This window comes from Xenopus laevis, chromosome 5L, assembly GCF_017654675.1.
Source record: "Xenopus laevis strain J_2021 chromosome 5L, Xenopus_laevis_v10.1, whole genome shotgun sequence".
Taxonomy (NCBI): Eukaryota; Metazoa; Chordata; class Amphibia; order Anura; family Pipidae; genus Xenopus; species Xenopus laevis.
This window is the reverse complement of record NC_054379.1, coordinates 95,916,923-95,943,733: the sequence shown is the minus strand read 5'-3', so window position 1 is coordinate 95,943,733 and position 26,811 is coordinate 95,916,923. Positions and strand designations below refer to the sequence as shown.

Here is a 26,811-nt window from a genome sequence, read left to right as displayed (position 1 = left end):
TAATTCTCCCCGAATTCACTGACTGCGTTTTTCCCATTCAAGTTTTTTCTTGAATCTGAAAACTTTCAAGTTGTGAGTTCTTTTGAGTTATAAAACCCCCCCACAAACCTCTAAGACTCGAACCTTTGATAATTCCTAAAATTCCAAGATAGAGAAGTTCTGAATAATTAATTAAAAACAACAAAAATTTTAAACAAATTGCAAATTGTCTTAAAATAAGATTATCTATGCTATACTATAAGTTAATTTTCTAGCGAACTAACCCTTTAATACAATGTTCTGATTGCTTTCCATTTTTTTCTTTAGAGTCTCCAAATTTTGATGTCACAATAGTGGCACCTTCGTACTACTATAAACCAGGCAAAAAAGACTTTTTTGGTAAAGTGTTCGCAAAGTAAGTTTATATTACCTAGAATTTAAAATATAATTTTGAGCAACTTTCAGATACACTGCTTTCTGTGACTTCTGCAATTATGCAGTAGAATGCAGCACATTATGGGGCAGATTTATCAATAGGTCGAGGTGAATTTTCGAAGGAAAAAAAATTTGAATTTCAAGCTATTTTTTGTGTACTTCGACTAGGGAATAGTGCAAATTCAATTAAAATTTGAAAAATTCATCATGTACTGTCTCTTTAAAAATTTGACTTCGACCATTCGCCCTCTAAAACCAGCCCAATTGCTGTTGTAGCCTATTGGTGGACTTTTAAAAATCAAAGTTTTTCTTGGGAAAAAATTTGAATCGAATTTGATCGGTTGTGCTATTAATTCGATTCGAACGATTCGAATTCAGCCGAATATGCACCTATTCGATCGAAAACGGACCTATTCGACCGATAAAAACTTCGACTTAATTTCGGCTGGTCTTTTTTGAATTTTAATTTAGACGTTTTTTTCAATTCGAAAGGGACCTAATTGTTGAAGAGTCAGACCCTGGGAAAAGAAATCCATGTATGAATGTATATTGGGGGGATTGAAGGATTTGATCCCGAAACGCGGTTTTTCCAGCAACCTGGAAAGATGCTTGTTTTTAAAATGATACTGTATGTTAACTTGGGGCTACATTTTCATTTGTATTCTTATTTTGGCCCTTTCATATTGTAACTTCCAAACCACTGCGTGGTTGCTATAATGGACCTTCGTGGTCTTGCACTTGCACCCCCTGGGTCATAAATCATTCCTAACATAATCATTCCTAACATATTGCATTATACTAAAATTTGACTGAATGCCAACCAGGTGCTGTGGAAGATGATTATCAGTAGGAGGGGGGAAGTATCCAGAACTGCTGATTTACTAGTACAGATACAACCTTAAAATACAGAACCATAAATCCAAAAATTCAGACAGCCTGTTACACTCTTATTAGATATTATCAGTGCTACCTTTTAGTTGAAGTCTTTTGAGGTTGCGTTTCTAGAAGTTTTCTCGAAGTGGCAGCTTTTTGATGCCCCTGTTAACCTGCAGTCTGCTACCGCCAGAGGCAAGTTTTCTCAGCTCTTTTTGATTCCCCCATCTGTGTCTGCCTTGAAATATTTGGTATTACTAGTCCATTCTACCAGTGTATTAAATACCGATATATTAACTAATCTCAAATAGTCTTTGGGGGGGAGGGGATAATGTCATCACAATTTGATATATTTAAAGGGACCAGACAGGGCTGCCCCTTATTGACTCTTTTATTCAATATTGCACTTGAACCGTTGATTCAAATTCTAGGTTCTTTCCAGTCAACTAAGGGTAATAACCATTAATAATAAGCAACCCAATTAGCCTATGCTAATGATTTGGTGCTTATCATTAAAAATCCAAATAATTCTCTTATATCTGTTTTTGACATACTTCAAGACTTCCAGTCATTTACTATTAAAACAGCATGTCAAAAGATATTTTTAATGTTTACTAAATGGGCAAATTCAGCTCTGAATCTGTAAGGAAGGATTGTTTTTTTGGTATTCCCTAAATTGATTTATCCTTTGATAAATCTTCCATTGCTTTTAAAACATTCAGATATTAAGAAGTGTGACATTTTAATAATCTTTATTTGGAATGGTTAAAAAGCTAAGATTGCTCTCTTTAAAGGAACTTAGGTAAAAATAAAAACTGGGTAAATACATAGGCTGTGCAAAATAAAAACATTTCTAATATAGTTAGCCAAAAATGTAATGTATAAAGGCTGGAGTGACTGGATGTCTAACATAATAGCCAGAACCCAACTTCCTGCTTTTAAGCTCTCTAAATCTGAGTAAATCAGCGACTTGAAGGGGGGCCACACGGGACATAACTGTGCAGTGAGTTTGCAATTGATCCTCAGCATGCAGCTCAGATCCAAAAGCAACAGATATGACCCATATGCCCCCCCCCCTCAAGTCACTATTTGGTTACTGCCTGGTAACCAATCTGTGGAAACCAAGAGAGCTGCAAAGCAGGACGTAGTGTTCTGGCTATTATGTTAGACATCCACTCACTCCAGCCCTTATACATTAAACCCTTATTGAGTTTATTTAATGTTTACATGATTTTCTAGTAGACTTAATGTATGAAGGTCCAAATTATGGAAAGATCCATTATCTGGAAAACCCCAGGTCCCAAGCATTCTGGATAACAGGTCCCATACCTGTACCCCAAAGCTGCTAAAAATCCGAATCCAAAAAATATGCCATCTCAAACCTGTTGAGGTCATGTAGAAGTCAATGGCAGATGTCCCTGAAGTTGTTTTTTGATATTGTGATCTGCTTTGGATAATCTGAAGAATTCAGGGTTTCATCCGAAAATTTTGACAGGACAATTTGCTGCTCTGATTTTTTATTATTGATAGATGAGTTTAATTCGTGGAAGGGAGTTTGACTGAATTGTTTTCATTAAAAAATTCGATTAATTCAAGTTTTAGTAAATCAGCTCGTTAGAGTCAATTTCTAAAGCAGTAACGAAAGCAGTAACGTGAAAGTATGCATTTTTGCACTAAAATCAGCTGTGTCTTAAAGCAAGAAGTGGATGGTTAAAGATCTGTCGGATAAACTTTTTACCATACAGGTGGACAAACAGACTCATGTACCATTAGCCTTAGTCTTACACATGCTCCTAATACACATTAAAATAAAAACTCACAAAGTTAATTCTTATCTAATCGTTAAAAAGTAATCTTTAATTTACAAATACAGATTTCAGAGTTACTGCAATAGTTCTCAGACCAGTAGTGGTCCTAATATTGTAAATGCAATAGTGTATTTTATATTGAATAGTGTAACATCTATTTGCACAACAAAGTTTCAGAAATAAAATCAAATATATGATTTAATCAGTCATGTAGTAGAGTCTTTAAATCCAAAATGTTTCTTTTCTGTTTGAGTCTCCGCTGACACCCCCCCCCGCCTCTAATACCCAATATTACCCTTTCAGTTCTTTGAACACTAAGAAATGTTATATAACTCTCATTGCACTGTTTAAAATGGTTGGTAACATTACTTCTCTATTTTTATAGAAAAAAAAGGCATTAGACACCATACGATTTGTACATTTGCAGTCTGTGTCTATGGGGCAGATTTATCAAGGGTCGAATTTAGAAGTAAAAAATACTTCGAAATTCGACCATCGAATCAAAATACTTCGACTTCGAATATCGAAGTCGAAGGATTTTTCACCGAATTTTGCAATCGAACGATCGAAGTAGGTTTAATTTGGCAGGTTTAATTTGGCAAAGTATTGAAGTCAAAGAGACAGAACATCGATTAACGAATATTCGAATATTCAAACGATTTTTACTTCGAATTGAAGTCAAAGTAAATTCGAAGTCGTAGTATCCTATTCGATGGTCGAAGTATCCAAAAAATTACTTTGAATTTCTTATTTTTTTTTACTTTCGAGAATTCCCTCGAATTCACTTTGACCCTTGATAAATCTGCCTCTAAGTGTTTAATAGTGTGAGTTTTTCTATATTGTTAGTATGACACTTCCTTTATTTAACTTTGTAATAATGGTTATTGTTTATTTGCTGCATCTGGCTCATTTACTGAACCAGCTTAAAATGTCTCCTAAAAATAGGTTGCATGCTATACCAAATATTTTCTTATACTTCTTTAATTCTAGCTATAGCTATGGAAGACCTGTTAAAGGAAATGTAACACTATCATTGAGTTTTACTGATTTTGGTGTGAGTTATTATTATCCTCGTGATGATCTCACTGGTGTGAATAAAACATTTGAGGTAAGCATTCTTTCATTATTATCTACAAATAATGTACTTGTGATATATACTTGTGTGATGTATGTGATGTTTTATCCTGATTAGGGAGCATAACTGTTCATAGTGTGTATATATATATATATATATGTGTATATATATATATATATATATATATATATATATATATATATATATATATATATATATACACTATGAACAGTTATGCTCCCTAATCAGGATAAAACATCACATACATCACACAAGTCTATATCACATTATTTGTTGTATTCTCATTGTATTAAATATTATTACTATATATACTTTTATTTTTGGTGCTAAACTAATTTGGAGCCTTTATTTTTGCAAGTCACATTGTGAAGAGATTGTGTGTGGAAAGCACTGACTTTAAGGGGCAGATTTACTAAACTCGAGTGAATAATTTGAATGGAAAAAAATACAAATTTCTAAGTATTTTTTTGGGATTTTCGACCATCGAATTGGTCAAATTCGATCGTATCGAATGATTTGAAGTAAAAATTGTTCGACTATTCGACCATTCGATAATCAAAGTACTCTTTAAAAAATACTTCGACTTCATACTTCGCCACTTTAAACCTACCGAGGTGCAATGTTAGCCTATGGGGACCCTCCCCAGCACATTTCTACGTTTTTTTTGGTCAAATAAAAATCCTTCGATCGATGACTTAAAATCGTTTTAATCGTTCAATTCGAACGATTTTAACGTTCGATCGAAAGATTTTTAGCTTTGCGCTAAAATTCTTTGAATTCGATATTCGAAGGATTTTACTTCGAGGGTCGAATTTGAGGGGTTTTTAACCCTCGCAATTTGACCCTTGACAAATCTGCCCCTAAGCTCTAAAATATTAATTAAAGAAGTGAGACTCAGTTCAATGTATGTGTATATATATATATATATAGTTGTGAGCACAACTTTCCCTTGTTTGTTATAGTTATACAGGAGCAGTGACCAGCTCCATGTTGTAGCTCCCACCCCTCCCAGCTATAGTCAGGTGATCCCACTGGTGTATAATAAAAGGGCAGCCAAGGTTGGGAGTTTTACTTTGAAAGCAGCTAGTAAGTTGCAGGTAAAACTTAGTCCCTTTGTAAAATGTATAATTAAGCAATTGAATTCTTAATGAATCAGATGAAAATTAAGCGTAGGACTGGCCAGATATGGGATGACTTTGACGTAGTTGGCCAGCTTAAATATATTGCAATATATGGAAAAACAATCCCTGTGTTGTTTAAAGGGTAAGGCATTTTTTAGTAGCAGTATGCACAAAATGTCGCTGTCTTAAATATATTGATAATGGGTTGAGTGCAGAGGACCTCTTGTAGTTGACTATATATATATGTATATATATATATGTATATATATATATATGTATATAACAAAATCGTGGATGATACCCGCACTCCTTCACATGTAGTTTTTGCCGGGTGCTTGGTCAAGTTTAAGTATATAAAAAATTGTAGAAAGGACCAATTGTAAAAAGTTCAATGATTTATTCAAAACTCACAGTTTCGACCCTCTTTTGGAAAACGGAGTGCTGGTCCTTTCTACAATTTTTTATATATGTATATATATATATGTATATATATATATATATATATATATATATATATATATATATATATATATATATACACATTACAGTATATATCTGACTGCAGCAGTGCAGGAAGAGCCTGTTTTATCAGTCATGTTGGGTAAGTGGCAAACAATACATAATTATATTACCAGCAGTCTAGTGTGACTGACACCATATGTCCTTCATTGAATGCCATTACAAGTAGTTTGTGTGGGTCAGGGTTGATACTTTATTTGCTGGTAATCCATGTAAACAAAATATTTGCGTTTGATAAAAAGCATTGTAATTACAGTACTGTTTTTCTTCTTGAATAAAGATATATGGATCTGCAAACTTCAGTTTCTCCAATAATGAAGTATTGAAGTGTCCATTTTGGGGGAGATTGATATTAACAGCTTCAGTAACAGAGGAAAAGACAGGTATTCCTATATGCAATGATATAAAATGCACATTCATTTTTTTATTGTGGAAACAGAAATGAACACTGTCTTTACCCTCTACCCAAATGAGCAAGGTCTACAGTAAACCTATTTAGATCCAATGTGTAGAAGACTCCAGCTAAATACCCTCAGTACGGCAAGGCGCCAACAATACAACACTCCCTTCTAAGCTGTGCATTTGTGACATGCAGCAACTATCGGCTTATTTAAGAGGAGACAAAGCAAATATATGTTTTCTCAATGTCTGCAAAAGCTTGTAGAATCAATGCAAGACAGAAAGCATATATAGTGCCATATTTTGTGGCACTAGAGGGAAGGTTTTTTCCCAGAATGCTCTATGAGACCCAGAATATGGGGAGGATAACAGACGCTGAGTGCAATTGGCAACTAATGTTGCTGTTGGGAGTCATGACTCACCATTTGGGGGAGGGAGCTGGGTCAGGGGAAGTCTGTAAGGCAGTGGTCCCCAACCTTTTTTACCTGTGAGCCTCATTCAAATGTAAAAAGAGTTGGGGAGCAACACAAGCATGAAAAAGTCCCTTAGGGTGCCAAATAAGGGCTGTGATTGGCTATTTGGTAGCCCCTATGTGGACTTGCAGCCTACAAGAGGCTTTACTTGGCACTTTACTTCGTTTTTATGCAATTAAAACTTGCTTTCAATCTCTGAATTCAAAAATAAGCATCTCCTTTGAGGACCCTGAGAGCAACATCCAAGGGGTTGGAGAGCAACATGTTGCTCGCGAGCTACTGGTTGGGGATCACTGCTGTAAGGTATATGTTAAGTGCAGTGTTGTGTGAAAACCAATGGATAAACGGACGAACTACCCTAAGGGGACGAGCCATGTGGTCTAGGAGAGCAAATTCTTTAAAGCTATCCCTGGTTTTGTATACTTAAACGGCCATCACTACTGCTTTGTTTCACTGTCCCCTCAAGTGTTTCACATAAGAAACAAAAGAGCAGATTATGTCAGGCAAATTTTTATTCAAAATTTAAATAATAAGTAAGTACCTCATACAGGTATGGGATCCATTATACCCAATGACTCCAGTTTAACCAAGTAATAATTACATTTTTTCCATTTGATTTCCTTTTTATCTATAATATATAATATATAAAACAGTACAGATATAGGAATTGTTATGTGGAAACCAGTTATGCAGACAGCTCCAAATTACAGAAAGGCCATCTCCCATACCATCCGTATTATCCATATAATCCAAATTTTTAAAAATGATTTTCTTTTTCTCTGTAATAATAAAACAGTACCTTGTACTTGATCCAAACAAATATATAATTAATTCAAAGCAAAACTAGCCTATTGAGTTTATTTAATGCTAACATGATTTTCTAATAGATTTAAGGTATGATGATCGAAATTACAGAAAGATATGTTATCTGGAAAACACCAAGTACCGAGAATTTTGCATAACAGGTCCCATACTTGTACCTTGTACTTGATCCCAAATAATAAATTGTGAATCCTTATTGAAGGAAAACAATCCTATTGGGTTTATTTAATGTTTAAAGTGGAACTATTGCAAAAATTTAAATTTTATATAAGCTTCATCATACTGAAAAAAGAAACTTTCTAGAGACAATTATTTAAATATTCTGCATCATTTCTGGAAAAATCAAGTTTATCTTCACTATCCCTCTCTCAGCATCTGTTTCTCTTCACTCGCTCTGCATGCAGGAGTTGGGTGTCAGATATTCATTGACAGTTAGATCCAATATATCTTATAGGGGGCTTCCTTTCCTAGCAGATGTATTAGAGCTCACTCAAATAACTGATTCCAGTACAAACAAAATCTAACAAAATAACTGCCTTTTGCACAAATCCTGCATGTAGAGAGACATGATATCTGGTGATTTTAATAGAGTGAGCACTAATACATCTTCTAAGCAAAAGAGGCCTCCCTATAAGATATATTGGATCTAACTGTCAATGAATATCTGACACCCACCTCCTGTATGAAGAGAGAATGAAGAGAAACAGATCCAGAAAGTGAGGGATAGTGAAGATAGACTTCATTATTTCAGAAACAGTACATAATTTTTAATTGATTATATTAAGAAAACTTCTTATTTCAATATGATGAAGCTTATATAAAATTTTCATTTTCGCTATAGTTCCCCTTTAAATATTATTTAGTAGAATGAAGGTATAGGGATCTAAACTACAGAAAGATCCATTATCCAGAAAACCCCAGGTCCCAAGCATTCTGGATAATGAAACAGGTTTCTTTGCAGTATTTTAACATATACTTTGCATCCTCTATTTTTCAAGTTACCCAGACAATTTTCATTCTAGGCTGAAATATCACAAAATACGGAAAAGCATCCGCTGGGTAAAAGCTTAATGCAAGGCACTGTATACTCTAACCATCATGTTCATTTTCTGAAATGTTGCATATGCAGAAAATGTGCATAAATATTTCAGAAAATAAATGCTTTAGTATATAAATAGTTAGCCTCTGTGGACTTGAAAAATAAAATCAATGCAATATTGTAATAACTATTTTTTTCCAGGCAAAACAGTGACTACTTCATGGTATATTAAGAAAGCAACTTCTGAGTACAGGATGTTTGTTGTTGGTCAACCAGGAAATTGGACGCATAAAGACAATTTTACAGCAATGGTAGGTTAACAAAAAGACATGGATTCTACAGTGCTTTGAAGAATATAGTATAGACACATAGTACAGTATTATACTACTGTAGATACTAGGTCATATTCTAATATTTTGAAAGAAATGTATATACAGTATAACATATAGAATAAACTTCTATATGTACAGATTTATATAGTAATATAGATTGGAATATATGTATTATGTACAGCTATATGGTTTTTTTTTAATGTGAATTAATGTGTAATATAAAAAAGACTTATTTATATTAAAGAATGAGAACAAAATCTGGTTAGTGCACAAAAGGATGTCATAATATCACAAACTCCATTCTGTACATTTTAACAGGCAATCTGTCTCACAAATGTATAACCTCCATGTAAGAGACACACTTATGTGTAGAGTTACTTACAAATGAATTATGTAAATAAAACTTGGACATAATATATAATAGTGTAACTACTGTAACTAGTGCATGTCAAGCTAGATTTGAATGACAAAATAGATATCTGTGACAGAAAGCAAGATTTTATAGTACAAGATTCATTCTTTCCTGAAAATGAAAGCTTAGCTTCACAAAACAGATAAAATATCATTCTGTAAAGCAATACTGTCAGTCACATCCCTGAACCAATAAGAACAAAGTTTTTGCCATATAACAAACAAGATGAAAAGTTGCCAGCTCTGATCCACATGGCTGCATCATCACTTAAAGGAGAATTCAACCCCTTCGGCGCTAAAATCCCTCTCCCTTCCCTGTGTTGCCCCCCCCTCCTTTCCCCCCGACCTACCTCCCCCCCTGGCAAATGCCCTTAACTTGTTACTGACCCCTCCGTGCAGTTCCTCTCCTGTTGAGTTTCTCCATGTTCGCCCGTGCGCTCTTCTTCCTGTATTCGCTGGCATTTGGTGGCGCATGCGCAGTAGAGGGATTTACCGGTAAGGATCTACTGCACATGCCCCCGAAAGTCACAAAGGGCTGCTGTTAAACACTACAGGTTCCTAATTGGAAGTTCTTACAAATGACTGAAAAATATAATGCTGCACTGATATTGATTGTAGAGAAAGAAAAGTATGCAAAACAATATGATACTTTTAGGTGATATAGCTTTTCTTATTGTAGTACTCTGCCACTTTGGTTAAGGGCATTCCTGCTGTTTTGCCATTGTCTTATGATTCATTCCTGTTTCCCTCTTCCTGTCTAAGCTGAGAGCAATAATGGGACAGGCCACACCTACCTGCCATGTTGTAATACATGTACCAGAAGTTCCTGTGCGTTTCTGGCTGTTTTGCCTGAACTAACACTGCAGAATCATTAAATCCACTACCAGCCAGTTTATCACACTTATTATCTTGCAGCCTCACCCATCACAGGCCTAATATCCCTTCAATAACATCTGCCAAACTCTCAGAATCAGTAATAAGCTTTGTCTACAATTATTAGACTCCAATGTCTCCTTCTAGCTATAATCTTGCACTCTCTTTATAATGTGCTTAGCTATAGTTTAACTACTACATAATAGGTTTAGCCAGAGATGTGGGAATGCCACCTGTCCGGATTTCACCCATTGTCTGGAGTGGCTGACTAAAGGTGGACATACACGGGCCGATAAAAGCTGCCAAAAACGAAGTGGTCCCTAGGGCCCACAATTGGATTGGACAAACATCACCCAGGGTAGGGTTACCTCCTTTTCTGGAAAAAAATACCGGCCTTCCTATATATTTAACTTTTTTCCCTAATAATAAAATTGGGATCAGCCATCATTTTTACCAGCCAGGTTTTTTTCGCCCGACATCTGTCAGGAAATTGATTGGCCAGGTCAAAAAATCTTTGTCGGTCCCAGTGCAATCTATCTATGTTTGCAGGGCCAAGCAGGCAGCTCCCCTTTGTTTTCCTGGCAAATCGGTCTTTTTAGTTGATGGTCAATTCGTACGATCGGAAAATCGTGGTCTCACGATGAGGATCGGATCTTTTAAACATCTCAACATCTATGGCCAGCTTAAGCAAAATTCTATTTTCTAATTATATTATTGTATGACAGCACCTGGATTGCTGCTGGGCTCGCAGTTCAGATGACAGTATTAATTATACAATGTCCCTAATTAGAGATGGGCAAATCTGTGCCTCGACACGGCAAAAAATTTGCGAAACGCAATCAACGGTAAAATAATTTTGACGCGAGCTACACTACTAACAATAGTGCAACTATTTGGTCCAAATGCATTAAAGTCAATTTTTATGCGTTTGTTAATTTTGATGTGCGCCAATATTTTTTTTTGATGCAGCGGATTTTTTGCCAGTGAATTGATTTGCTTGTGGCGAAATGCGGTAATTGGCAGAAAATTCGTGTCACTATCCCTAATCACCAAGGCTACACATTGTACTACATAGACTTTAGGGAGCATTAATGACTACAGTTGCCAGTAACAGAACTAGGTGGGGGCGGGCCCTGGTGCGGGCCGTGCAGCCGGGCCCGCCACCACCCTCGTCCGTGTGATTTTTCTCTCGTGCTGCAGCCGACTCTAGCAGAGACTACTAGAAGCTAACTGGTGCAAGATTACAGCTATGAGAAAACATTTGAGCCAAACAATCCTATACAAAACTTATAACTAACTCTGAGAGTTTGTCAGACATCATTGAAGGGATATTAGACCTATTATAATAATGGGTTAGGCTGCAAGATGATGTGTGATAAACTGGCTGGTAGTGGATTAAATGATTCTGCTGTGTGAGTTCAGGTAAAGCAGCCAGACAAGCACAATAACTTCTGGACTCAGTGGTGTAACTAGATACTACTGGGCCCCGCAGCAAATAATTTTTCAGGCCCCCAAAATGTTAAGAGGTTGACCTGTTTTACCTATATTTATTGAAATTATATAGGAATTAGGGCCTCATGGGGCCCCTATACCTCCTGAGGCCCCCTGCAGCCACAGGGTCTACTTCCTCTGTAGTTACACCCCTGCTTCTGGTACATTTATTAGAACATGGCAGGTAGTTGTGGCCAGAAATGCCACAATCTGCCTGTGATTGTCTGTAATTTGTGCATACATAAGAATATATGTTACTAGTCTTGCCCTTATATTGATGGAAGCATGAGGTCTCAATTCCCCACGATAATTTTGTAACCGTTTCCTGGCACAATCATTCAGGGCCACACTAAGGTGCTAACAGTAAAGATCCCAAGCCTCCAATTAGTTGGAGAATTGCGTTGTTTGGATAAGTTAAGTGCCCCCACCCAGGGCTAGGACCAGGTATTGGTGGGCACAAAACTCCCTGGGAATTGCAGCAGCAGTGATTATGGTACCCAATGTAAAAGACAATAAACCACACAATAGTTAGGTATGCAGTAATCATTTTTATTGGTTAGCAATGAAAGAACTCAATCGAGTTAAAAACAGTAAATGAGGTGTTAGAGAGTGGTAGTTGTAGCTCCTGTCAAAGTGCACTCTAGGGGGCATATTTATTATGCTGTGTAAAATAAATTGCAAATGTATGAAGGTGTGTGTAATTTTATGCCATGTGAATGCCAGATATGCTGCCATTGCTTCCGGTGGAAGTCACTCTAAGAAAAACCGCATAGCCTGCCGATGTGTGGTAATGTGAATTGTGGTGTATTGTACTGCCATTTTTTACACAGCATAATATGCCCCTAGAAGTGTAAGTCAAATAGATTGAGCTAGATAGGAGGTATCTTTCCAAGAGGTGTCACAGAGTTGAAGTGGGATTCCTTGCAAGTCTACCTCAAGGGAGTGTAAGTGTGGGATATGATCTATTATTGAATGTGCCTTCACCAAGCATGTACTGCAAGTACTTTTCACTGTTACTATATTTTTATTTTGGTTAAGAACTCTGGGCATCCAGAAATCCTGTTTTGAGCATCTGAGAGGTATAGTTCTGCAACACCTCTCAGCAAGGCAGCTATATTGTCTAAACATATGATAAAAAATACTGGCTATTGACATGCACAGTTTTGGATTTTTTTGGCTATTTGATTTTGTGTGACACAGCAATCTGACAAATCAAATAACATAAGATAAGGAAATAACAGAGGATGTGTTCATAGTGTACCACTGAAAGGTACAACCCTCCTGCTAATATCACATTCACAACTATTATTTGTTTTTAGTAGTGATGAGCAAATTTGTCCTGTTTCCCTTCACCGCAAAATTCGCAAATTTTTCCGTGAAACGGGTGAAAAATTCATGAAACACGAATGCAATTCCGATGCCTGCGACATTTGACGCGTATTAGTCAACGGGCTTATGTTAAATTGTCGCCGGCGTCGGAATTGTCTGCGAATTTCACACCAATTCCATGAATTTATTTGCCGGCGGCAAACAGTGGAAATTTGCTGTGAATTTCACGCCTGGCGAATAAATTTCGCCCATCACTAGTTTTTAGCAACATTGTCAGAAAAAAAATGAACGGTAGTGCAAAAACTGAATTTTCTTTTATATAGATGATTACTTTGAATGACTACTTTGAATGCTGTTAGAAAAATAATAATTATCGCTTTAATATTTCACTGTTTTAGATTCAGATCCAAAGAACGGATGATTTGCCTTTAACACAAGAGGAAAAAAATATTCCTGTTCTTATTAAAGTGACTGCCAACTACTACTACTACTATAACTACATCGACGTTACAAGGAATTACACCATGTCAGAATCTGGAATTATAACCATTGAAATTCCATATCAAAACCAATATTATTATAATTACTACTACTATAATTATTATTATTACTATTATTTTTCTATTGAGGTGGGTATAAAGAAAGACTAATACTGACCCATTGTAATTTGTTTTGCACATAGTAGTGAAAAATAAGTAGAGGTATGGGATTAGATATCCAGAAACCCCCCTATCCAGAAAACTCAGAATTATGGGAAGGCTATTTCCCATAGACTTGCTATCCAAATAATTATATTAAATCCAAAATAATCAAAATTTTTAAAAATGATTTCCATTTTAAAACAGTAATAAAACAGTACTTGTACTTGATCCAAACTAAGCTTTAATTAATCCTCATTGGAGGTAAAACAATCCGGTTTATTTAATGTTTAAATGATTACTTATTATAAAAAGATCTATTATCTGGAAAACCCCAGGTCCAGAGCACTCAGGATAACAGGTCCCATGCCTCTATCCTTTTTTGGATCATACTGATGCCTTACAGGCTTTTGTAGTCATACAACTACAGCAGACCCCCTGCACTCCAGGTATGATGTGAGCAGTGATACTGGAGTCTGCATACTAATGGAAAAATGAAAAGAGTAAAACCTTTCAAGGGGCACAATCAGTAACTGTTGCCCTTTAGGAACAGCTTCATTTTAAAAGTTTCTGCATATTAACTCAATATCTGTAGCTATTCTGTTTCCTATTTCCTATGAAAATGGATGGGCTGTGTTTTTATAGATTTGTAATAAAATTAGTCAGTGTATGTATATCTGGAATATGAGTATACAAAAGATTATTGTAAACATGGTAAAAGTCCAGGGTTACATTGGCAAAAACCTTTAAATACATTTTAGTTATAGATGGACATATATTGAATAATTTTTCACATGGTACTTGTTATTAATTTTGTATTCCTTTTGAATTATTTGTGTTGATTTTCTGCCTACTGTACTGTACTGGAAGTTGTAAACACAAACAGGCATACAGCTATATTTTAAATACATAAATTCTAGGAGTTTGAATAAAGAGTTGGAATGAGTTCCTTGCTCTGAAGAATTATGAACTAAATTTGTAACTGGAACTTGCAAATGAAAATGCTAACTCTGGCAACTGTGAGACTTAAGTTTCATTATTCTTATTGTGATTCTTATCTTTTCGTGCATATCTTTCTGTTTCGACATCATACTATTCATATTCAATTCTGACTTCCTAACTGCTACCTGTTAATTAAGTTCTTACAACCTGATAGCAGATAAATTCCAGGTGGGACAACTATACATCAAACAATTGTGATTACAGGTATGGAATCCATAATCCGGAAACAGGTTATCCAGAAAGCTCTGAATTACAAAAAGGCTGTCTCCCATAGACTCCATTTTATCAAAACAATCCAGATTTTTAAAAATGATTTCCTTTTTCTCTGTAATATTAAAACTGTACATTATACTTGATCCAAAGTAAGATATAATTAATCCTTTTTGGAAAAATCAGCCAATTGGGTTTATTTAATATTTGCATGATTTTCGAGTAGATTTAAAGTATGAAGATCCAAATTATGGAAAATCCATTATCGAGAAAACCCTAGATCCCAAGCATTCTGTTTAACCGGTTCCATACCTGTATTCAAAACTACAAAAGTAAGACATTCAATGTAATTTCAACACACTTAAATATAATTTTACAGTGAACTGTTCCTTTAAATGTTTTAGGGTGATTTAAAGAGTATGTATTTATGCAGTGTAAGGGGGGATAATGAAAGTAAAAATGTGCTAATTTCAATTTAAAAAGTTTACTTATGTTTTAGGGTAATTATAAAGGCTCTACTCAAAGCTGGAGCATGTACACACCATACACCTGGTATTGGAACCCTACTATTTACTTCAAAATTCCAGACAGACCTGTACAGGTAATGATAATTCTCTGTAGTGTCAGGTCATTTTGCAAATATTGCCGATTATACACTTTCTTTATATATAAATAAGGTCAAAACCTTTTGGGGGTAACTTATCAAAGTGCGGATTCACATTTTTGTCATGATTCAAATGTTTTTGCACAAAAACTCGAGAAAAAATTTGAATTATATTTTCAAAAACTCAAATGTTTTTTTATTTAAGCACAAAAACTTGAATGTAAAACTTCTAAAAGCTGACTTATTCAGGTAGAAATCTATGGGAGTTGTCCTAGGCATCATTCAAGCCATTATTGAATTAGAAATTTTCAAGTATTCGATTCTTAAAATTACATTTTTTAAAGCCTCTAAACTTGACAAATTCAAGGTATTTGAGTTTTTCCCTCGATTGTATTCAATCAAGTTTTTTATATTCTGATTTTTTAATAAATGAGCAAACACTCAAGTTTTTTTTAAAATTGTGAGTTTATTCAAAGTAGAAAAAACTCTAAAACCTCACACATTCAAAGTTTGATAACTAGGCCTCTTAGGGGTTTATTTATCAAAGGTCGAATTTTAGAGTATTATATACCTCGAATAAACTCACAAATTGAATGGTTTCTAATTAAAAAAATCTCCAATGGGAAAAACTCCAATCAGCGAGTTCTGGGTTAACAACCGGAAAACGTGAATTTATCCCGTTTTCAGCGAGACAAAACTCATTCAAATTGATCACGTTTTCAGGCAAAACCCTCTGAAAAAAACTCGAACATCATGAAGGCTATTAACATCTTAAAATGGTTCAAGGACCTTTGCCATTGACTCCTACATGACCATGACAGGTTTTAGAGGTGTATTTTTGGATTCAAGCTATTTCCATGGTCAGGGTATAATAAATATAGAAATATTTGAGTTTTTATTAACCGAAAAATGTGTGTTTTGACCACAAAAAACAACTTGAAAACTTGAATTTTTGTGGAAAACCAACTCGAACCTTAAAGGAGAAATAGACCGTTAAAAAAAACCCCTACCCTCCTACCCTAGATAGACCCCCCTCCCTCCTCCCCCCTAGCCTAGCTGCCCCCGAGCAAAAGCCCCTAACTCTTTACCTACCCCTCCATGCAGATTCTGTCCAGCGGAGTTCATGGGCGATACCTTCAGCAGCTTCGATAATCTTCCGAATGAGACCGGTGAAGCAGCGCATGCGCAGTTGGAGCAATTTTCTGGTTCGCGACAACTGCGCATGCGGCCAAAACTCACGAAAATTGCCAGTCTCATTCCGAAGATTACCGAAGGTATCGCCGTGAACTCTGCTGGTAGGGTAGGATTTTTATTATTAAGGGTTTGTTTCTCCTTTAATAAACCTGCCCCTAAATCTACATTTATTCTTGTACCACACAGGTTGGAATTCCATTTACCATAAGTCTTGGAATCATACCAGAAGTTGAATATATTTATTATACGGTATGTATTATTTCTGTTTAAATACTTGTATTGCATAGTTGCACTTGGATTCAACTTGTATTCAATATAAGTTTTAATTTTTTTAAGATTTTAAAGGGGGCATATACACTTTATTTTTACAGTGCATTAAACCATGTAAAATCGTGTAAAATAGGAGTCATTTTTAATTCAATACCTTTCAGATCAAAATAGGGATGTGCTGAATCCACTATTTTAGTATTTGGACCAATCCTGAAATCTTTGTGAAAGATTTGGCCGATCCCGAATCCTTTGTGAAAGATTTGGCTGAATGATTTGGCTGAATACCGAATCTATTGTAATTGTTTAGTATCAAACTACAGTTTTTCTCTGTGTAACTTCCTGCATTTATTAACTTTTAATAGTTAAATTAGTAGCTCCAATTATATATTGTTTCTGCACATCTGTATGTAGCTCTTTAATCCCACAACAGCTGCCATGTTTTTTTCTATAATTCATTGGATGGCAGAAACAACAGCACCCCAGCTGTTGTTGTGGAGAACTATGCACACTGTTGTGCACTGTTTATATAGATAATAGATGCAGGGAATAATATAAAACAAACCTCCAAAACTTGCTGATCCCTATTAAGATACCACATTATAACATAACAAAAGAAAATGATAATGGATTTTCTACTTCATTTTACTGAATAACATATCCTAAACTGGAATTGTATTATCTTTTATGTATTTATTTTAAAGCACCAGAACTGTACAAAAAACTCTTGTGTAGGTATTCAGCCACTCCCATTAGTATCACCTTATGCAACAATATACCAAATTTATGTCTGCAAGCAGTCTCTGCAATTTCTCGGCAGTCAGTTGTACTCAGCAGTGCTCAGTCCTTTCTGCCTTCCAAATCATAGGGGGACTCCTCAATTTGACCCTTAGCCTAAAGCTATCCTACTGAATCCCTTTATTATATACCTAAATGAAACCAGGAGACAGAAATGGTTGTAAAATAGCCACAGCATTTATTCACATTTTATCAAATAAATAGGATCTTGCCAGCTTTTTTCCTGCTTAGATGAAGGGTTGGTGTTAAGCTGCTGTCCCGGTGCTTCTCTGCTTGGCGCTCATTGCCTAGGGGAGGGGACAGAAAATGCTAGAGGATTTGCGCAAGCACTGCCTGGTGACGACGTCGGCCGGGCGGAATCGAGTGGGGGAGAAAGGCTAGGGTGTGCCTCCATAGGTGCTGTGCCGTTTCAGAAGAAAACAAAACGATTGCAGAAAACAGGAGAGGGCCCAGGAAGTCCAAAAAGTATTTATTAAAACATACAGCAAAATGCACTAAAACAGGCTATTTAAATTAAAATATAAGTGCATTTTTGGGAGTTTGCTTGTGTACAAATGTTTCTCAAATTCGCAAGTAAAAGGTGGGGTGTAGGATATTTTTACATTTTCCTTTTGTATTCATAATTACTAGAACTAGCTACAGTTATTTTTTCATTTTGCATTTAACAAAATTCGTATGCCCTCTCCAGGTTGGGTTTGCTCAGAGTGTCAGTACTGCTTTGTTATGTATGTATTTGTTTGCACCATTGCTGCACCATCCATTTGCACACACAGACAGTATAGTATATATGTGATATGGCAACTAACTGTAGCTTTACTTGCAATTTGATTGACAAAGGTGCTCTAGTTATTTATCTGTAATAAGTTTACTTAAGTTTAAAGTATTTTTCATATCGCAAATATTTTTTCGTCATAGGTAATGGCTGGAGGAGTATTTGTAGCCACTGGAAAGTCAAGCAGCTCCTCGTTTACTCTCACTGCTGAAAACTCATGGTTTCCCATTGCTCAAGTCAATGTGTATTATATTAATCCTAATAACTTTTATTGGTATGATATTATATCGGCAACTAAGACAATTCGCATCAACAGCAACAGGGTAAAGTACCAACGTAATTTTTAATTCTTGTTCAATAGATCATGCAATATTAACAAATCCCATAAATAGTTGTTGTAGTTTTTTTATTGTTTCATATGGTTTGTGCAAAATCTCAACAAATTATATATTTTAGATATTATTTTGCTTTGCTTTGTTTTCCTTTATGTAAGCTTGTGGGATCCATAACAGACACTTTCTTCTCTTTATGGCAGTTTATTCAGACACAATTGGTGACCAATTGAGTATAAAAAAACATAAACAATAAAAATAAATCCTGCCCACTGGGCATTAACTTCACACATCCAGAATCCTTTGTGAAAGATTTGGCCGAATACCGAATATAAACCCTAATTTGGAAAGAGAGTAAAAAAGAGTAAAAACATTTTTACTTCCTTGTTTGTGTGATGAAAAGTCACATGATATTTTGTATTCCGATTGGGTTCTGCCAGGCACTTGGATTTGGCTGAATCCTGGTCAAATCCTGAACCAAATTCTGAATATGGTGCATCCTTGGATCAAATATGTCTCAATTAGCTTCAAAACTCTGCTTGGCCCTCCCCCACCCCACACTCTCATTCATTTCTTATGTTGATGGATGCCTGTGCATATTGTGTTGCTAATACAGGTAAACAACAGTACACAGAGTCATCACCTCAAATTTGTTCACCAAGTCCACTCAAGTCCAAAAAGGACTAGATAAGCCAGAAGGAATGTAAACATAACCTTATTGAGCTGCAAAATTCCTAAAGTGCTTGTTCACATTACTTTCTAGGTGCCACCTTATGTCTAAAAACATTATTGCAAGCCAAGAAGTGTCCTTCCCCCTGACACTGTAGGGAGATAATGGGATTGCGTCTTTAAATACATCTGTAGACTTATTTGGAATGGTCCCTGCGTTACTGGTCTGTTGATTTATCTATCTGTAATTGATGCATGACTATTTTATTTTATATGAGGTTGGAATGGGACTCTAGGTATTACCAGAACTTAACCTTTAACTACTCTTCTTGTTCCTGTGAAAAGGGCATAAGTAAGCCTTTATCAGCTCTTCCTTTGAAATTTATTATTTTACAGTCTTGACAGTTATATGTTTATTTTTACACGTGTAGGTTGCTTTGTCATGGAGTACAAACAAAACAGAGCCATCAGAAAATGTTACTCTGACAATCAGTAATATCAGAGACACTCCTGCTATTGTGGATGTGAAAGTGGTTGATATAAATGACATACTGTCAGGAAATACTAACACTCTAGCTGCCAAAGTAAGTAATTGTATTTAATTTTAATTTTAAATTATTAGAATTACAGTGAATTGTACAAAATAATGACAATTGTCCGGCAACAGCCTAGACCTAAAAATATTTCACTTAATTTTGACTGTTTGATGTTATAGTGTATAAGCTTTTTTTTGGCGGGGGTGGTATTCCTATACTATGGCATTATTTTATTTATTCTGTGGCTACAGAGACTTTTCATGCTGCAATTACATCAAACCTTATTCACAGAAACGCATGTAACTTTCTCATGCGCTATCTAAAACAAACTATCTGAAATAAATTCATTCCCATCCCTGACTTCTTTATTTCTAAATCCTTTAACCTCTTAACTCTGCTGGAACTGTTTCATTTGTCACCCTCTTGTCCACCTAGAGCTGCAGATTGTCATATCAGTGGAGTTGAGATTCTCTTCTCCACCAGATTGTTTCAGAGTCTAAGTTTTCCTCCTTTTATTCACTGTCTTTGAAATATATATTTAATGCCTGTTTTACCTGTCTCAATCTATGCTACAGTTATATATCACCTACCTGGTGCCTTTTTGACCATTCTCTATAACTTTGCTCTTATGAAGCACCATCTTTCATTCTAGGTGACTTCAACATTCTTTTACTGACTACAACATTCTTTTACTGCTGTAAGATGCCATAGACAGTCACTATGGAGTGGACTACTGGGGGACTGGTTGGACTCCTGTGTACTTGAAATGGAAGGGCCTATTTTGAGTCCCAGTCCAGACCTGATAGCGTAGTGGTAACGAATTTGCGCCTGGCGAAGTGGTCGTTGGCGAAAAGTCATCGTTTAGTGAATTTGCCCCATGGTTGGATTTCAAATGTATAGGCTGCGGGGTCTATTAGACATCTGCCAGGCTTAAGGAATAAGAAACGGGACAACTGGAGCATACTGCATGTCTAAAGTCTATTTAGTGGTGCCCAGCCTAAAACATTACAAAACTATAGCAATTGCTCTAAGGGCTAAAAACACCCTCAGAAATAAGGACCCAATATTGACACTGTAAATTAATCCTAAAAACAAAGAAATAATTAAAAAAAATTATTTTAATTATTTGATTAAAATCGAGTCTATGGGAGCTGGCCTTCCCATAATTTTTAGATAATAGGTTTCCAAATAATGGATCCCATACTTGTACTTTCAAGTCTTTTAGTACTTTCCTTTTGTTTCTTAAGTGGTAAAGGTTGGTGCTCAACTAATACATGTTTATTATCAAGATAACCTGACTGGCCTTCATTCTTAATCTATATTGTCCCAGATATACTATTTATATTATGAACATAAAAAATATGTTTTGTCTGTAGTGCTTTTGTAAGGTTTTATATTTGTGTTTTCCAGGTGGACAATATATATTCATGGGTAAGATTTTTACTTTTTTATATGTACAGTATATATTTTCCATAAAGAAGTGCATGTGTATATACAAACATGCAGTAGCCTTCTCAATATCTGCGAGGTAACATATTGCTTATGTTACTCTAATTTTCTGAAAGCAGAGATTGTCCTTCAGCACTCGTACCTTCCACAACACATCAATGCATCTGTTAAAGACAAGGAAAGTCCTGAAATCATATAATATATGCTAAGCATGATCTGTGAACTGTGAGAAAGTGCCCCAAGCAGGGCCGCCATCAGGGGGGCACAGGGGTTACTGTTGTACCAGGCCCAGTCCTAAAGAGGGCCCAGCTGTGCTGCACTTTTCAAAATAGCCAGGTCCCCCTTGACAACGCCAAAGTGGTGACACACCGGGCAAACTCCCGAAGAGCCGAAGTCCTGAAGAGCCGAAGTCCAGAAGAGCCGAAGTCTCGATGATGCAAAAAGCCACAAAGCCACAAAAGGAGCCGAAGTTGAAGCCGCGAGAAAATCCGAAGCCATGAAAGGAGCTGAAGTTGAAGTCCCGAAGCCACATAAGGAGCCCAAGTTAAAGTCCCGAAGCCGCGAAAAGAGCTGAAGCCACGAAAGGAGCTGAAGTTGAAGTCCCCAAGCCATGAAAAGCCCCCAAGCCACGAAAGCAGCCAAAGTTGAAGTCCTAAAGCCGGGAAAAGACCCAAAGCCACAAAAGGAGCCGAAGGTGAAGTTCTGAGTCTGTGAAAAGAGCCTAGATGAAGTCTTGAAGTCACCAGTTCAGTTCTTTTTTTTAAAGTTATATGAGGGCCCTCACCATTAATGGCTTTTTATAACTTATGTGGGGAGCGTTTACCGTTTTTAGCACTGATGTCTGTGTGGTCTTTTAACTATGGTGTGGGTGGGATCTGGGGTGGGGCTTGGGAGCTCAAAGTATATAAGGCAAGTGTATAAAACACAATTACTTACAGAGCTGCCAGAAACCTAAATAAATAGTGGTAAGAACTGGGATAATAAAATAATGATAAGCAGAACAATAAACAAAAGGAAACAATGCCCATAAAAACATCAAATACTACTATAACTTTCCACAAACTTCTATTTTAGCCCTCTAATATGAATACTTTAAAATGTAAATCTATGTTCTGAGGTGTAGATCTTTGTCGCTTTTGATCTGTTATGTTTTTGGGGCAGTACTCTAAGCACAAAATGTAAAAATATAATACATAGTATTCTATAACCTTTAATTGTTCTCTTATATCCCTTTTAGCTCTGCACAATGTATGTTATTTTATAACTGTATAACATATGCCCTTTTATAATCTTTATTTATAAAGTAAACTATTTGTTCTAGTCCAAATCTTTTCCCTCTGTCAAAAGGTCAGGAGTAGGATTTTAAGGTTATACAGCATATTAGGATTATTTTGCACAAGTGTAAAATGCTTAAATAATATGACATTTCTTATCCAGGATTATTTAAACCAATATTCCGATGGCAGTTTCACCAGTGCATATAGCGACTATACACCAGGTGAGCATTTATATATTATTTTCAGCTTAGCTGTATGGCTAGCCAATAATAATATAAGACTGAATTATTTTACTGCAGGAATATATTGCTATGTGAGCAGCAGTTATAGAAAATATAGAAAATTTGACAAACCTAAAACTAAATTTGCATTTACTGTTTGATTATCCTCTAAAGGAGTTTGCTTATATTGATCATTGAACAAATTATCTCTCAGTTTGTCATTGAAACCTGACTGGTAAATAGGCGGTAAATAGGTTCTTTATATTTAAATACGTCTTAAAAAACTGTTGTCTACATTATATTAAATGGGGTTGTTTACCTTCCGAACACTTTTTCATGTTCAGTTGTTTTCAGATTGTTCACCAAAAATAAAGACTTCAGTTGTTTTACATGTTTTAATTATGACCATGTTTTCCAGAATTGAAGTTTAAAGTTTAATGTTCCTGTCTCTGGAGTTTCAGTCTGACAGCTCAGTGATCTAGGAGCATCTGGACTCTTAGGGGCAGATTCACTAAGGGTCGAATTTCGAAGTTAAAAATACTTCGAAATTCGACCCTCGAATTGAAATCCTTCGACTTCGAATATCGAAGTCGAAGGATTTAGCGCTAATCCTTCGATCGCACGATCGAAGGATTTTTCGTTCGATCGAACGATTAAATCGTTCGAATCGAACGATTCGAACGATTTTAATTCAACGATCGAAGGAAAATCCTTCGATCAAAAAAAGATTAGCAAACCTATGGGGACCTTCCCCATAGGCTAACATTGACTTCGGTAGGTTTTACCTGCCGAAGTAGGGGGTCGAAGTTTTTTTTAAAGGGGAAGTACTTCGACTATCGAATGGTCGAATAGTCGAACGATTTTTCGTTCGATTCGTTCGATTTCGTTCGAATTCGAACGAATTTAACCAATTCGATGGTCGAAGTACCAAAAAAATACTTCGAAATTCGAAGTATTTTTCATTCGAATCCTTCACTCGAGCTTAGTGAATCAGCCCCATAAAATTTGCTGCATTAGTTGATACATTTCTCAATAGCATTCGTGGAATATTAGCAACTATTGGATCAATTGCATCGTATCAAAACAGCTGTCTTTAATAAAACTCAAGGGGGCTCATTTATAAACTTCGCGCAAGGCAGATTGTTTCGCAAAGTGAATATATTTGCCCTGCACATGGTTATATTTATTAAGCTGAATAAGTGTGGTGCAAACAGAATTGCGATTTTTTTCTTCACAATGCGAATATCTATAAGAGCTTTTTAAATATGTCAAAAATCGCAAATTTTGAATATTTATGTGCACACTCTGCGACTGAATTATGCCACAACTTTGATGGTGGAGAATAAACGCACAAAACACTTTTGCAAATTGTGAATTTAAGGTACTGTCAACACTATATTCACGCACAACAACCTCGCACAGTGGGCGCACTCTCGCAAACACCCATCTCATTTGAGTCATTTGCGAAAATGTATTCTCAATGCCAATTCGCAAAAAGCATAAAGACGGGCAGAGCTGTGCAATTTTCTAGCATTCAGGAAAAACTAGATCATACATAGACTCACCCAAGGGCATTGGAAGCCGAGACATCCCCCTCCCCCCGTCCCACCTTGACCCTAGCCGGCCCTCATTTTAGCCTACCACAGCCCTTAAACCCATTATTTATACATAAAAGATACTGTACCTTTCTTTGTGTTACTGTCAAAGACAAAATGAATGGGTAAAAAACCTTTTCATTTATAATGCAATTCCAGTTTCATAAAAAGGCATTCTGGGTAAAATTCTGTTTATTGATTACATTAGTTGTTATAAATTATACTAAAATAACTTTTTAAATTTAACTTAAAAAATGTATATTTATTTTCATGCATGCCTTATGTTTTTTTTTTTTTACAAGTAATCAATTCTCCCTATGAAAATAATGATCCAATAACCCAGCCTGTTAATGCTATAAAACGGTTTTCTGAGACCATAATCTGGAAACAAAGCAATATCAGGTAGTTTTTTCTATTTTTTTTAATGTATCCTGTTAAATATTAGTAAATATGCTTAGAATGTGGCATTGTGCAAATTATCATAATCACACATCTAAATCTTACCAGTTTTTAATAATGTACAGCTCTCCTGCCTCAACAGACCTATATTCATGAAATGCGGCCAATCAGAAGCCCCCAGCCTTCCCCTCAACCTGCCCCTGCAGGCACTGTCCGCTAGTGATGTGCAGGCCTGCGGGTCGGTTGGGTTTGTGTCAACCACGCAGCCCCATTTGCGGGTGGTGGTCAAGCTCTTCATCCTGCTCTCCCCGACCCGCCACCTTACACTGCCGGATTCCACTTCCACTTTTATAGCCGTGCGCCTTCGGGCAGGACTATAAAAGGAACATGGAAGTTGGACTCATGTGGGTTATGGTTGGGTGCCGGTCAAGTTTTGGGTTTTATTGTTTTGACAATGCACTTCACCTAGAGGAAAATTTACCCTGATAAGAGTGTAACTTAAATGAGCAGTAAGGAGCGAGATTTTGCTCATAAGGGCAGTTGTAAATGTCCCCTATTAACTTTCAAGACTGAGTCAATTGGCAATCACTTTTTTTTCTGTGATTTAAAAATCCTTTATCATGAAAGGTTTTGGGTGATGAGTTTTTTAAGGATTATTGTTTGAAAAAACAAGATTGATAAAAAACAAATACCCTTGATTTTGGATACAAAAATGCAGTAAAAATGTGAATTGTGGCAAAATGCAGGCTCAAAATATAATAAATTAGCCACTTAATCAGAGCCTATATAATATATTATTATAATTATATAATGTATATTTTGTTTACATAAAAGCCAATTTTGCTTTTACACACAATTCTGCATCCAGTGCTATGATGTGTATAAATATACAATTACAAAGTGCTTGTTAGATAACACATCTAAACATACAAACTAATAATGGTGACATTTTACATTTTAGTTTAAAGGAATGCCAAATCATTTAAAATCACAAAGAATTAACAACAAGAAAATAAGAATAAGCTACACTGTATCTTACAGTAGCATTGCCTGCTATACTGTCTTTTTGACTGAAGGTGAAAAAATATAATTATACTTATGCTTACAGTCATAATTATACCATTTCTTTTGGTTTTGTGATGTTTTTCCATTGCAGCTCTGGATCGAGTACTAGTCTGCAAGTAACTGTGCCTCATAAAGTTATCTCTTGGGTGGCCAGTGCTTTTGTGATGTCGGAAGAATTTGGCCTGGCAGTGTCAGAGCAATATCCTGAGGTACAGTTTTTTTATCACCACGTAATTAACTGAATTCTCTTTTAATCTTTCTTTTTTGTGCCCAGCCTGATGAATCCCTTATTGTGTGTTCATACTACTTTAATTCCACACTAGTATTTCATCAGTGTTACTTGCAAATGAGCTATAAACCCCCTTATAAAGTCTCAACACTCTAAAGTTGATGGAAAGAAATGTAATTGAGCAGGGGGCTATTGTTCGACAACTTTGACATATGTATGCTATACATATTGCTTTGTGGCCAATCTAGTGCAGGTTTATGTATTGTTTACAAACATATGCACACATCCCCTAGCTCATCCCAGTCTATTCCCATTTTATTGTGTTCTGAAGATTCCTATTATATTATTTTATCTGGTTCTAGTGATGGAACAGGTTTGAGAATCTGTAGAACTTTTTTCACTGATCAAAAATGAGTGTAGTTTTACAAAAAACACCACCTTCAAGCGGGTCCTATGCAAAGTACCTCTCCCTTTGGACAAGACAGTAGCTCCCATGTAGCAGGCTGTCAATTAAAACCTGTCCTCACACAGGGGACACACTAGAACCTTCCAAT

General features: G+C 35.9%; 1 protein-coding gene across 1 annotated transcript in view; it reads left to right on the top strand.

Moving 5' to 3' along the window:
* The window catches only part of LOC108704143 (CD109 antigen-like), a 62,291-nt gene that overhangs the window by 17,065 nt on the left and 18,415 nt on the right, over nucleotides 1–26,811 (top strand). Inside the window, exons 7-19 of the mRNA XM_018240551.2 lie at nucleotides 307–394; nucleotides 4,086–4,203; nucleotides 6,112–6,214; nucleotides 8,766–8,875; nucleotides 13,399–13,629; nucleotides 15,350–15,451; nucleotides 16,835–16,897; nucleotides 18,629–18,808; nucleotides 19,918–20,070; nucleotides 21,433–21,453; nucleotides 22,909–22,969; nucleotides 24,867–24,966; nucleotides 26,120–26,237. Coding sequence (XP_018096040.2) covers nucleotides 307–394; nucleotides 4,086–4,203; nucleotides 6,112–6,214; nucleotides 8,766–8,875; nucleotides 13,399–13,629; nucleotides 15,350–15,451; nucleotides 16,835–16,897; nucleotides 18,629–18,808; nucleotides 19,918–20,070; nucleotides 21,433–21,453; nucleotides 22,909–22,969; nucleotides 24,867–24,966; nucleotides 26,120–26,237 — 1,448 coding nt within the window. The remainder of the gene's footprint in view (nucleotides 1–306; nucleotides 395–4,085; nucleotides 4,204–6,111; nucleotides 6,215–8,765; nucleotides 8,876–13,398; nucleotides 13,630–15,349; nucleotides 15,452–16,834; nucleotides 16,898–18,628; nucleotides 18,809–19,917; nucleotides 20,071–21,432; nucleotides 21,454–22,908; nucleotides 22,970–24,866; nucleotides 24,967–26,119; nucleotides 26,238–26,811) is intronic.